The sequence below is a fragment of the Heterodontus francisci genome, chromosome 32, assembly GCF_036365525.1.
Source record: "Heterodontus francisci isolate sHetFra1 chromosome 32, sHetFra1.hap1, whole genome shotgun sequence".
Taxonomy (NCBI): Eukaryota; Metazoa; Chordata; class Chondrichthyes; order Heterodontiformes; family Heterodontidae; genus Heterodontus; species Heterodontus francisci.
This window is the reverse complement of record NC_090402.1, coordinates 11,245,499-11,259,154: the sequence shown is the minus strand read 5'-3', so window position 1 is coordinate 11,259,154 and position 13,656 is coordinate 11,245,499. Positions and strand designations below refer to the sequence as shown.

At 42.8% G+C, this 13,656-nt stretch overlaps 2 protein-coding genes across 3 annotated transcripts in view; both read right to left on the bottom strand.

Moving 5' to 3' along the window:
* The window catches only part of LOC137347458 (uncharacterized), a 30,905-nt gene extending 29,380 nt beyond the window's left edge, over window positions 1-1,525 (bottom strand). Inside the window, exon 1 of the mRNA XM_068011902.1 lies at window positions 1,403-1,525. Within this exon, the coding sequence (XP_067868003.1) occupies window positions 1,403-1,525 (123 nt within the window). The remainder of the gene's footprint in view (window positions 1-1,402) is intronic.
* Window positions 1,526-2,114: 589 nt separating this feature from the next.
* On the bottom strand, window positions 2,115-8,721 carry LOC137347627 (leucine-rich repeat-containing protein 53-like). Of its 2 annotated transcripts, XR_010968983.1 has the most exons (6): window positions 8,540-8,721; window positions 7,387-7,497; window positions 6,618-7,151; window positions 5,751-5,933; window positions 3,992-4,304; window positions 2,325-2,410 (listed from the first exon to the last, which is right to left on the bottom strand). XR_010968983.1 is itself a non-coding variant. In XM_068012230.1 (5 exons), exons 1-5 carry the CDS (start codon window positions 8,553-8,555, stop codon window positions 2,118-2,120), a joined length of 1,137 nt encoding a protein of 378 aa, XP_067868331.1. In that variant the 5' UTR covers window positions 8,556-8,719; the 3' UTR covers window positions 2,115-2,117. The 2 variants fall into 2 exon arrangements, 1 of the variants encoding a protein (XP_067868331.1); XM_068012230.1 differs by lacking the exon at window positions 3,992-4,304 and having other exon boundaries at window positions 2,115-2,410; window positions 8,540-8,719.
* Window positions 8,722-13,656: the final 4,935 nt, after the last annotated feature.

Here is a 13,656-nt window from a genome sequence, read left to right as displayed (position 1 = left end):
TTTGGGTGTTCCCAATAGCCTCAGTGACACTGGGCTATAGACAGGGGGGAAAAAATCAGCTGGGGATCCCACTGCTCATTAATGCCGAGTGACCCTCTGCTAAAAAGTGTTAATGTGTGGAAGAAGAGTGTTAATGTGTGGATGCAGAATCTGTGATTTGCCTGTGATGCCACACAGTCAGTCAAAGACCTACTAACATTCACTGTCTGAGTCCCCGGTTAACAATGGGAAAGAATGTAAAAGGTTATTTGGCACATGTAGAATCATATTTCATGGCATCAACACTTGTCAGGAAAAGGAGGGAAGAAAATCTCAAGGATTTTTTTTTTTAAACCTAAATGAGTTTCTGAAACTTTAGAGGAGCTATTTTATCTCCAAGTCATGCTGAAGATTTGGTTCATCTTATGGTAAGAATCACATCCAATCACAATGGCCCAGAATTTGCAGTCAGTGGCCACCAATCATGGTAAGCAGTCAATCTCAATTAGCAAACAAGGACGTGAAAAGCACTTTATCCTTCACTTTTAAATTTTCAGATAGTGAAATAAATAATGATGATTCAATTTACTTAGAAGCTAAAATATCAATATAAACAAACTTTTAGAAAAGATTTTAAAATGTAGTATTTACCATAATTGAAAAATTTGACAAAATTGACAAATTTAGGTTTTCAGGGCCAATGAGGGCATTAAGTAGTAATTATGAAGTTAGTACGCTGTTAAAAAACCCAATTACATCTCATTAAAAAAGGTGCAACTTTTTCAAGGATTTTTACAGCAAGACTACAGCATAAGAGTGGAAGTTCTCATTACTTCTTAGATTTCCCATTAGTAGCAGTCTAAGGTGCCTCAACACGCATCCTCTAGAGAAGCGAAGAATTAATGACAGCAGCATCTGGATTTCCACGTTATTCTGTGCATGTGAGAACTCTCGAAGTCAGTTTCAATGACCTCCATAAACTTGAGCTCATCCAAAATTCTGCTGCCAGTATCCTAACTCACATCTAGTCCCGTGATGCTATCTGGGTGTTTCAATATTACCCATCATATAATTGGACACTGGCACATGGACAGAAAAGAGCAAACTCTCCACTTAGGTAACATTAGGCTCAGGACATGGGCGACCATCTCAAACTACTAACCATGCCCTGAAAGGTATTAACTTTATGTATCATTTTGTATCTGTGGGTTTGCTTCCACCTTTCTCTGGTACGACGTCCTTGATTTTCCACAATTTCATGCAATAGGTTAACATAACCATATTCACTGCTCCAAAGAGATTCCTCATGGCTTGGGGAGCTTGTGTCCATTGTTCTTCAGTGTTTTGGTGTGACTGGTGTGGCAGCTTCACATCTTGAGCTTGGAAAAATCACAGCCTCATAGCCTAGTTGTCCCTTTCTCACCCTTTTGGCTGTTGACATGTCTCCCCTTATTAATGAAGTAGGGTTACTTTCTCCAGAAACATCTTCATTCTTCAAACTATTCTCATCAGTCTTCATTCTTGGCTCTGCTCCTCTATCACCCATAACGCCTTTCTTCACACGTGCAAGGTTTCCTTGGTTTCCCTCTTTCTTTGGGGGCCAAACTTTCCTTGCCATGTTGTCTTACAATCAAACTGTTCATTAAGCTGGATACTTGAATCATGAACATTGCCAGTTCCATCTTGGTTTAATTTTTCTGTTCCCAGGGGACCTCTTGACATATCATGTCTACCACTCACTACTGAAGTAGTTGTATACAAGTTCTCATCAGAATTCATGTTTGTACAAATGGTGTCATTTTCACTTGCCATTTTGGACAAAGGTATGATCATTCCTACAGGTTTGCTATTTCCATTTCTATCCTGTTTGGCTATCTCAGACCCTCCCTGGTTCTGGAAGGATGACTTGTCCAATACATTTGTATTGCTCACTGATTCCAGAGTTATTGCTGACTGTTTCTCCAAGACTGTTAACAATGCGTCAGAACTTTCCTGCGATAGTTTGCCATCAATTTTTTCCATTTCCACATTACTTTGTGCATTTGGGATCCTTTTGTTTGTTCGATCCTCCCAATCCTCAGTAACCGATTGACATATTGATACTTTCATGGTATTTGGCATTTCCTGATCACACTTTGCTAATTTAGATGCTTTATAAGCAAGCTCATCCTCCTGTTGAACCTCTGATATAGTTGCTGATACAAACTTTGCTGCTTCTTGTTTTTTGCGCGCAGCAATACCCACCATTGAATTGATCGTTTCCGCCTCAGTATTAGACCTTGACCTGCATTCCTTTGATACATTCTCTTGTGTAGCATCCCGCTGAGGGTCCTTTTCCTGTTTATTGGTTCATGTCGGTCTGGTGTTACCAGCTTCTTATCTTGCTTCCTTTTTACCAGAAGAACCAACAGTAGGAGCAACACTAGCAGCCCTGCACAGAAACACAGTTACACTTGATTATTGAGGAAAGTGAAGGTGAACAGCTCAGAGTTGGACTTTTTTTTTATTCGTTCGGGGGAAGTGGGTATTGCTGGCTAGGCCAGAATTTATTGCCATCCCTAAATGCCCTAGAGAAGGTGATGGTGAGCTGTCTTCTTGAACCGCTGCAGTCTTTGCGGTGCAGGTACACCAACAGTGCTATTAGGAAGGGAGTTACAGGATTTTGACCAGTGACAGTGATGGAACGGTGATATAGTTCCAAGTTAGACGGTGTGTGGCTTGGAGGGGAACTTTCAGGTGGTGGTGTTCCCAGGCGTCTGCTGACCTTGCCTTCTAGGTGGTAGAGGTTGCAGGTTTGTAAGGTGCTGTCAAAGGAGCCTTGGTGAGTTGCAGCAGTGCATCTTGTAGATGGTACACACTGCTGCTACTGTACATCGGTGGTGGAGGGAGTGAATGTTGATGGTGGTGGATGGGTGCCAATCAAGCAGGCTGCTTTGTCCTGGATGGTGTTGAGCTTCTTGAGTGTTGTTGGAGCTGAATCCATCCAGCAAGTGAACAGTATTCCATCACACTCCTGACTTGTGCTTTGTTGATGGTGGACAGGCATTGGGGAGACAGAAGGTGAGTTACTCACCAGAGTTTCCAGCCTCTGACCTGCTCTTGTAGCCGTGCATTTATGTGGCTGGTTCAGTTCAGTTTCTGGTCAATGGTGACCCCAGGATGTTGCTTCCGCCATTTGGCATGCAAGTAGTCCTGTGTTGTAGCTTCACCAGGTTGACACATCATTGTGAGGTATGCCTGCTGCTGTTCCTGGCATGCCCTCTTGCACTCTTCATTGAACCAGGGTTGGGCCCCCGACTTGATAATGGTAGAGTGAGGAATGTGCTGAGCCATGAGATTACAGATTGTGATTAAATACAATTCTACTGCTGCTGATGGCCCACAGCGCCTCATGGATGCCCAGTTTTGTGTTCTAGATCTGTTTGAAATCTATCCCATTTAGCACGGCGGCAGTGCCACACAACACAATGGTGGGTAGCCTCAATGTGAAGGCTGGACTTTGTCTCCACAAGGACTGTGCAGTGGTCACTCCTACCCATACTGTCATGGACAGATGCATTTGCGACAGGTAGACTGGTAAGGACGAGGTCAAGTAGATTTTTCCCTCACCACCCGCCGCAGACTCAGTCTAGCAGCTATGTCCTTTAGGACTCAGCCAACTCGATCAATAGTGGTGCTACTGAGCCACTCTTGGTGGTGGACATTGAAGTCCCCTACCCAGAGTACATTTTGTGCCCTTGCGACCCTCAGTCCTTCTTCCAACTGGTGTTCAACATGGAGTAGCACTGATTCATCAGCCAAGGGGTGGGGGGGGTGGTGGTGGCGGGCGTTAGTTGGTAATGTTTGACCTAATACCATGAGACTTTATAGGGTCTGGAGTCAATGTTGAGGACTCCCAAGGTAACTCCCTCCTGCCTGTATACCACTGTGCTGCCACCGTCCAGTGGGACAGGACATACCAAGGGATGGTGATGGTGGTGTCTGGGACATTGTCATATTTATGGAATCATACCTTGCAGGCAATATCAGACTGCTGCTTAACTAGTTTGTGGGACAGCTCTCCCAATTTTGGTACAAGTCCCCAGATGTTACGAAGGAGGACTTTGCAGGGTCGACAGGGCTGGGTTTGCCGTTGTTGTTTCTGGTGCCCAGGTCGATGATGGGTCATCAGTCCGGTTTCATTCCTTTTCTTAGACTTTGCAGTGGTTTGATACAACTGAGTGGCTTGCTGGGCCATTTCAGAGGGCATTTAAGAGTCAACCACATTTCTGTGGGTCTGGAGTCACATGTAGGCCAGACCAGGTAAGGACAGCCGATTTCCTTCCCTAAAAGGACATTAGTGAACCAGTTGAGTTTTTACAACAATCGACAATGGCTTCATGGTCACGACTAGACTAGCTTTTAATTCCAGATTAATTGATTGAATTCAAATTCCACCTTCTGCTGTGGTGGGATTCAAACCCATGTCCCAGAGCATTAGCTTGGGTCTCTGGGTTACTAATCTAGTGACATTACCACTACGCCACCGCCTCTCCTAACTGGTGGATTTAAAGGCCCATCCTTCACCTTGCCAGAAAAAGAAGAGCCCTAACACTAGAAAAGAAAATTGCAAAGGAAAAACTGGAAGTCGTTTAGACTTACTTTTCCCCTCTAATACACAGGTGTGAAATGTGGAGCAGCTTTTCCTGTTACTGTATTTGGTGTCACTGGATTATCTGTGTATGGTGAATGCAGAAAAAGCAGTCTGGGTTCTCTTACGAGCTGCACACCTCTTCCCACACGTGCTCAGTCACTGGGAATATTTAATGCTGAGATTGATAGTTTTTTGGACTCTAAGGGAATCAAGGGATATGGGGATAGGGCAAGAAAGTAGAGTTGAGGTCGAAGATCAACCATGGTCTTAATGAATGACAGAACAGGCTTGAGGGGCCACATGGTACACTCCTGCTCCTATTTCTTACATTCTATGCTGCCACCTACTCGAGTTTCCTGCACTCGCTGTGCCCAGCTGATCCAATAGGCGCAGAAACTGGAAAATTTGACCAGAAGTCTCTCTGCCAGCTGCGAGAGTCTTAAGTGAATGAGATTGGATGCTCTCAATCCACTTCCTATTGATACAAAATTTCACTTTCACTCAGACGATGACTGATATGGAAAATAGAGAATTCACGCTGGTGGAGTAGGATGAGCTTTCAGGCTGGGGGATTGATATTAATTTGATCTGCTTTGCGCTGTACCAATTCCAGATGTATGAAGGGTCGATGCTAGTGTTTCTACTCCAATTTCACCCCCCTGCAGAAGGTACTAAACCACGGCTAGTTGCACAAGGTGCCTTGCCCAAGTGAGAATTCTACATGTTTGAGCCTTGAGGGTGAATGTTGGTTGTAAATTTGATCCAGTCCATCCCCTTCATTCAACACAGTAACATGTTTCAAGAGGGCTCAATGGCTAGTGATCAGGAGCAGGAACTCCAGTTCATTTATTTCCTCCTTAGCTCAGGAGCACTGACACCAATTGTAACAAAACTACTGTTGCATTGGTTCCGATCAGCTATCAAAGCATTGACTGGAGATCTGGAGGTTATATTATCCTCTAATTAAATAAGGTTCAGAACGATGCCAGGTGTTACATTACCCACATTGGGAAAACTGCTGAAAATCATTCTGTTCCCAAAAACCAATACTGCCCTGCACATTAATGGAAACTAAATGAGTTTAACGCAAGTTTAAAAAAAAAACACACATGTGCAACAAAACTCTGCTGCAACGTACCCAGCAGCCCCAGTAATGTTGGGAGCAGTATCCGAGGTGCTATGTGTTGGTCAGGCCAGGTTGTGCTAGTTGTCATTAAGCAGTCAAAATCAGATATGTTCCAGACCGGAATTCCTTTCAAGTTGGGTGGATCATTGCAAGTAACGGAATACCCATTCTCCAAAACAGATTTATAAATGAGATCTGGAAATATTAATTTCAGAATTATTCAGATAGACCCAGTTCAACATTTTGAATCAATACAGGGTTTTTGTAAAGTCCTTGCGTAACTTTAACTTTGGGTATACACACACGATAGAAGCAAACTGTAAATGGCATTTGAAAGCATAGTTCATGAAGTTCTAACATAATAGTTCAAATTTCTAAGCATCAATATATTTCGTGAAACATACTTCAATCCGATTTTTCAACTCGTTAAAAACAGTCTTTAGTTGCAATCTCCAATTCTTCAATGAACACTGACAATATTAAAACAAAAAAAAATCTTGATGAATTATGTTGTCGCACGCCTTAACTCCTCGGGGTGAAGGTTAAGGCCCTTGGTGCAAGCTCAAGAAGCAACAAGAAAGTTGACAGGATCAATCAAGCTGATGTTTGAAAAGCCTGTAGAGTGGGAGGTAGAGAAACACAATGAGGATTGAGGGAGGAGGAATCATGTTAAAAACTTAGGAAAAGCAGGAGAGAGAAGGTCTAATGAAGGTTTAATCACATACTCGTCGCAAGTCAATTGTCGAATGGAACATTATTGTTTCTCATTCAGCCAGAGAAATCACAAGTCATTTTCAGGATATAAAATTAAATACCAAAAGATTCCCAATTTTCAAGTCACCAAGAATCAATAAAACGCAGTCAATTAAAACAAGTTACCTCTCAGAAAGGATGCCAAATCTGTGAGTTCACAAGAGCAGCTCCAAGGATTGGCTTGAAGGCTGATCTTCTGGGGATGAATTCCTGCAAAAGCCTCTATCCTCAGGAAAGCCAGTTTATTGTTGGAAAGATCAAGGATAGACAGCTTCAAATTTCCCTTGAAACTTTGGTCAGCTATTGTGCTGATCATATTTTGAGAAAGATCAAGGTTGACCAGATTGGAGAAATGGGACAGAGTGTCCACTTCAACTGCTGGAATTCTGTTTCTGGCCAAGGAAAGGCTAACCAGGCTTGCAGGGTTGGAAAACCAAGAAGCATTGATTGTAGAAAGTCTATTGACCTCTAGATTCAGGACAGCCAGGCTGAGGAAAGAATTGAAAGCTCCTTGTTCAATGCTTGTAATATCACTGGTGGTTATTGTTAGATTGGTAACTGATATCAGGCTTGAACTGTTGAACACTGTATTGTTGATAGTCCCAATCCCACTCACCACTTTGAAAAGGAGGAGTTTTAATTTGGGGGGATATAATGAAACTGTAAGACAAAAGATTTTGAAAATAACTACTTTTAGTTGGCATGCAATAGAGGCTAATACTTATTGTGAGTACTTAAAAAAAAGCCAGTAGAAGTAGAATTTGCATTTATCCATAAATCAATGAATTTTGTAAAATTAGAAGACTGACATTGAAAAAGTTTATTTGGTACTCAAATGATTATGGTTACAGTAAAATTTACAGAAACTAATTTTATTTGCCATAATTGTGCTTACCATCTGGTATAACGGTGCAGAAATATGCATTGTTTGGTGCTTTTGTACATGGGTCACTGACCTCACATCTTGAATACTGCAAGCTCCAAATATAAAGCACTGACATTAACACTGGAAGAAACAGCACACAAGTCAACCACACAAATTGTCGCAAGGAGCAGGGTGAGGCAAGCTACATGGTCACATTTGGTACTGATTAAAGAATCTTGGAGACATTATGATGATAGGACAATATGTGTTTTGTGCATGAATGGAGAGGGGAGAGTCAGTTATTTTGTTTTTTTTTCATTGTACCTGTTCAGAGTCTCTCCTCAAAACATCACACAGAATCTACAGCATATAATATATATAGGCCATTCAATGAGTCTATGCTGGTGTTTAATATCCACACTAGCATCCTCCCACTCTAATAAACTCTCCTACTCTGTCCCCATACCCCTATATTCCCTTCTCCCTAAAGGTTTATGGGGGCCAGGTGGCAATGCCCTCAATGAGTCTTGTATAATATGGACATTTACGAACGTGAACACCACAGTGAACAGACTGGTGTATAATCACTGCTGTAAAAACTGGGGAAGTGTGGGTGTGGGTGAGGGAGAAGGGAGATTATACCAGCAATCTTTTGTCCAGCAAATTCTAGATCCTCGGCATGTGCCTACCAGAAGTAAGCGTTTCCCCCATGGAGCAGAGAGAAAATGGTGGAGCAAGTCTCCTAGCTCTATACTCACATATGTGCTGGTTCTTTGTTACAGAACAGCACTGGCAGAAGTGTGGAAGCAAGCCCCTCACCTTCCTGGTTGGGGTGGGGTGGTGGGGCGGGGAATGGCGAGGATGGAACTCTAAATCAGAGTTAAAACATTTCTAACAAGTATTTTGGTATATGTAAAGGCAGCAATGGCAAACACATGTAATCAAAACAATCCCAGAAGCTTGGAAATCACCACAAAGTGATTTGAAGTCAGTGTAATTTACAGCACAGAAAGAGGCTATTCAGCCCATCAAGCCCACGGTGGGACTCCATGGAGTAACCCAGTCAGCCCCACACCCCTGCTCAAAGTAAAAGTATAATTTAGAAGTCTATATAATACAAACATTTGATACATTAAAATGTACAAACCATTTCTAACCCAAGCACTCCCCTGGATCTACTTACAATTCCCATTTCCCATTTCTTATACTGCCTGTGGCATCCGGCACATCTGAAGGAAGCTGCGTTCTGCTATTTCACAGCTAGCACATGAAGACAGCATCTTAGGGTTTGACCCTCTCTGCAAACTCTGAGGGACTTAGTAATCCATCTCGTGATTTCTACTACTGGGAGACATGTTTCAACAGGTGCATGTTTATATGACATCTGTATCCATGGATACTGGACTTTACTCCATTCCTCTGCATGAGCAGCAGTGTGTGTACTTGTATCTATAGGGCACATGAGTCCCAAATTATTTCCCTAGAGGAAGCCCACACACCAAGATAACACCACTGTGTTCCTGACTGATGGGAAAGATTGGCATGATTTGGTATTCATTTAAAGGAACTAGTCCTGTGCCTTTGTATATGGCTTTGGTTAATGATGAATCAGTTGCTGTTGTAGTCTCCAGGGATGGTCTGATCTTGCATATCAACTTGCAAATACCTACTCAAATTGGTCAAAAAATGTACAGGTCAACAAAAAAAGTAAGAATAGTCAGAATAGAAAATGCAAATCCTAACCTATCAACTCAAATATTCTATCCACTGGGATTGACTCTAATCCTTTTATTTTAAAGGCCTCAATCAAATTGTCTCAAGGTCTACACTTTGAGAGTAAAATGACCCAGTTTTCTTAGCCTACTGTGGTAACTAAGAGCCTCTTTTCTAAAGCTTTTCCAAGGCCTTTATCAAGTTGAGGCCTGACTAAGACCTTATACAAAATCACCTATAATTTCTTTGTATTAAACTTCCTGGCAATGCATCTAGTGCTCTATTTGCTCTTGCAATAGCCTCGTTACACTGGTCGGTAGTTCTTCAGCGATTCAGGTACTACAGCACGCACGGCTGTCTCTCGCTCCTCAGGCCTGAGCATGTAACCCTGCAGGGTGTCCACATACTTTGGTTGGGCCTCATTCATGTGCATTGCACTACATTTATATATATTAAACTACATTGGCCAGAAGTTGGCCCATTCCCTCATATCTAGATCTGCTGGTAATCTACTTTCCTCATCTAACACTCCTACACCAGCACAAATCTTTGCATCATCCATGAAATTGCAAGCAATTCCAGCAATGCCTTCATTCAGATCATTGATAAAGAGCAATGACTGTAACACAGATCCCTGTGGTCCCTATATTGAACCATTACTGTTAATTTAAAAAAAAACTGCTAGTCTAGGAGAATGCAACCAATTCCCCATTCAAATCTAAAAGTTGCCTGGCAATTCCACAAGACTTGTATTATTAAGCAGTCTATTGTTTGGCATCTCGTCAAAGGCTTTTTGAAAATCAGGACAGAGTGCGTCATCTGGATTACCTATATCCACCAACCTAGTATCTTCAAAAAATGCAACTGGCTTAGTGAGGTGTGCCCTTATTTTCCAGAAGCCACATCTTCTTTGGCCTCCTTGTCTCGAGAGACAATGGGTAAGCGCCTGGAGGTGGTCGGTGGTTTGTGAAGCAGCGCCTGGAGTGGCTATAAAGGCCAATTCTAGAGTGACAGGCTCTTCCACAGGTGTTACAGATAAAATTGGTTGTCGGGTCTGTTACACAGTTGGATCTCCCCTTGCGCCTCTGTCTTTTTTCCTGCCAACTGCCAAGTCTCTTCGACTCGCCACACTTGAGCCCCGCCTTTATGGCTGCCCGCCAGCTCTGGCGATCGCTGGCAACTGACTCCCATGACGTGATCAATGTCACAGGACTTCATGTCATGTTTGCAGACGTCTTTACGCAGACACATGGACGGCCGGTGGCTCTGATACCAGTGATGAGCTCGCTGTACAATATGTCCTTGGGGATCCTGCCATCTTCCATGCGGCTCACAGGCCAAGCCATCACAAGCGCCGCTGGCTCAGTAGGGTAGATATGCTGGGGATGTTGGCCGCCTCGAGGACTTGTATTGGAGATACGGTCCTGCCACCTGATGCCAAAGATTCTCCGGAGGCAGCGAAGATGGAATGAATTGAGATGTCGCTCTTGGCTGACATACGTTGTCCAGGCCTCACTGCCGTAGAGCAAGGTACTGAGGACACAGACTTGATACACTCGGTCTTTTGTGTTCTGTGTCAGTGCGCCATTTTCCCACACTCTCTTGACCAGTCTGGACATAGCAGTGGAAGCCTTTCCCATGCACTTGTTTAATTCTGCATTGAGAGACAGGTTACTGGTGATAGTTGAGCCTAGGTAGGTGAACTCTTGAACCACTTCGAGCGTTGTCGCCGATATTGATGGATGGAGCATTTCTGACATCCTGTCCCATGATGTTCGTTTTCTTGAGGCTGATGGTTAGACCAAATTCGTTGCAGGCAGCTGCAATTCTGTCGATGAGTCTCTGCAGCGTGAGATGTTAATGCAGCATCGTCAGCAAAGAGGAGTTCCCTGATGAGGACTTTCCGTACTTTGGTCTTCGCTCTTAGACGGGCAAGGTTGAACAACCTGCTACCTGATCTTGTGTGGAGGAAAATTCCTTCTTCTGAAGACTTGAACGCATGTGAGAGCAGCAGGGAGAAGATGATCCTAAACAGTGCAGGTGCGAGAACACAGCCCTGTTTCACGCCACTCAGGATAGGAAAGGGGTCTGATGAGGCGCCGCTATACTGAATAAGGAATCTCTAATATAGTGTCAACTGTGGCTCAGTTGGTAGCTTGCCCATCTCCAAGTCAAAAAGGTTGTGGGTTTGATGATTTTAAAAACATTCAATTTTTCTTCCTTCTAAGACTATCAGGGTTACATTTGCCCAAGATTCAGTAAATTTTCTACCACTGGTTCCTAGTCATTATCCATTGATTGCACCAATGAGGTGTCAGTTTGGCTCAATGGTAACATTCTCACCTCTGGGTCAGAAGGTTACCCCAGTATAAAAGATAAAATTATAGTCAGAAGTGATAGTGTTCCCCAGATATTAACTGCGCAGGAGCCACTTGAGTGGATGCACAAATCATTAACTTGCTGTTGGCCCCTCACTGCCCTTTATTGTCTATGGGTCACTTCCTCTACTCACCATGCTGTTGTCTCTCAAAGCTCCCATGGCGACTTGTGCTTGTGACTTCAGCAAAACCTTCTCAATCATTTTGAAGGATGTTATTGAACTGGAAATTTCTCAGTCCCCTGCTGAGCTGGCAGTCCCACTGGCCACAGTGGGAGTGCAGGGTCAGTTCTTTCAATACAGTACTTAAAAACAGAAAATGAATTAAATATATTTATACAAACCTTAAAATGCATTAATCTTTTGTTGAAATAACAGAAAATACTGGTAAAATGCAGTCAGCGTAGGAAAGCAGAGACAGCTTAGCAGTGTAGGCGGGATCCTTTATCAGCACATATCCCCAATGATGCACACTATCCCAAACATTCACCAGTCCTTATTTGGAAATGTTGATGGAACTGAAGTGAATTTTCAGCATTTCTTGCTCTTATTTCAGAAATTCCTCACTCACAGTGCTTTCTTTTTACTTCCATCATCAGCGTTAACAAGTGTAAACATTTATCTACTTTTTACATCAGTGCTAATTAATTCCCAAGTGTGCTTGGTTACCATGCGGCAGGCTCAGAGCAAAGCTTTGTCTGTACTATCCCATGCAAGGTTAACTGGCTATGTTCTACCTCCGCATCCACCAGCACCATTTCAATTTAATGTTATTTCACACATCACCCACCCTCAAGTCAGGTTACTAAACTTAGTGTTGGATTGTGAGCATTTCAATGCTATGGACCAAAAGTCAGAGACAGATTTGGGAGTGCCCCAGCCCCACTCCAGAGACTTGAGCACAAAGTCATGGCAGACACTCCAGTGCAGGACAGAGGGAGTGCTCTGCTATCTTTTGGATGAGATGTTAAAACTCGAGGCCCCATTTGCCCTCTCAGGTGAATGTAAAAGATCCCAAAGCACTATTTGAAGATTTTTCTTCTGATGTCCTGACCAATATTTATCTCTCAACCAACACCTTTCCACAAAAAGCAGACTAATCATTTGACTCATTACTGCTCATGAGGTCTTGCTGTGCATTAACGGGCTGCCAATTTTACTTAAAAAACAACAGTGGCTATACTTCAATAGTGACTAATTAGCTGTGAAACACTCTAGGATAGCTTGAGGACATGAAAGGAGCTACATATAAATAGAAATGCATTTATATAGCACCTTTCATGATCACTGGACATCCCAAAGGGCATTACAACCAATAAAGTACTTTTGAGGTGCAGTCACTGTTGTACTGTAGGAAACAAGGCAGCTAATTTGCACACAGCAAGGTCCCACAAACAGCAACTTGCTATCAACCAGATAACCTGTTTTTTGGAGATGCTGATTGAGGGATAAATATTGTCCAGGACACCGGGGATGAATCCCTTGCTCTTCTTCAAAATAGTGTCATGGGATCTTTTACAACCACCTGAAAGGGCAGACGGGGCCTCGGTTTAACGTCTCATCCGAAAGACAGATGCTAACTCTATTTCTAGACCTGGTTCACTTTTAGTCACTGGGACAGAAAGGGAGTTATTCAAGCTCTAGAACTGATGCAGAGAAAAGACACATGGTTCACCTCTAGCATCAGGGCATTAAATTATGAGAAAGTCAGTAAAAAAACTGAGCTAGTCAGCTTTCAAAAGCAGCAACTAAGAGGAAACCATATAGGGATATACAACAATAATATCTAGTATGGAAGAGGTAAATGCAGAACATAGGTGCAAACTAGAAAGGAGCACAAATATTTCAGTAAAATCTTCGCACACAGCAACAAAAATACCTCCAGATTTTATTTTTAAAGACTAGCTTGAAAATGTGTAATCCTTGTTGATTTTCAATCAAAATAAGCAAGGTCAGTAGAGGTCGGAGAGAACCCAGCAACTCTTGGGATAATCCAGGCACATTGGCCAAGGGATAATGGAGCCATTGGCCGAGGATTTAATCTAATCTTCTGCCTGCTGTGAAACTGGTTCCTCATTATAGGTCTGCACCATAATTTGTATTTACTGAGCTGTTGCCATTCAGTAACTGCAAGTACTGCTGACTATCCAGAAAAGAATCCCTCAAAGAAATACAGTCAATAAACTAAGAGGGCTTAAATTACTGCATGG

Coding starts and splice junctions, on each gene's coding strand:
- LOC137347627 (XM_068012230.1), bottom strand. Junction 5,934..6,617: donor TTTGGCATCCTTTCTGAGAG/GTAACTTGTTTT, acceptor TAATATTTCCAG/ATCTCATTTATAAATCTGTT. Junction 2,411..5,750: donor AACATTACTGGGGCTGCTGG/GTACGTTGCAGC, acceptor GTTTCTGTGCAG/GGCTGCTAGTGTTGCTCCTA.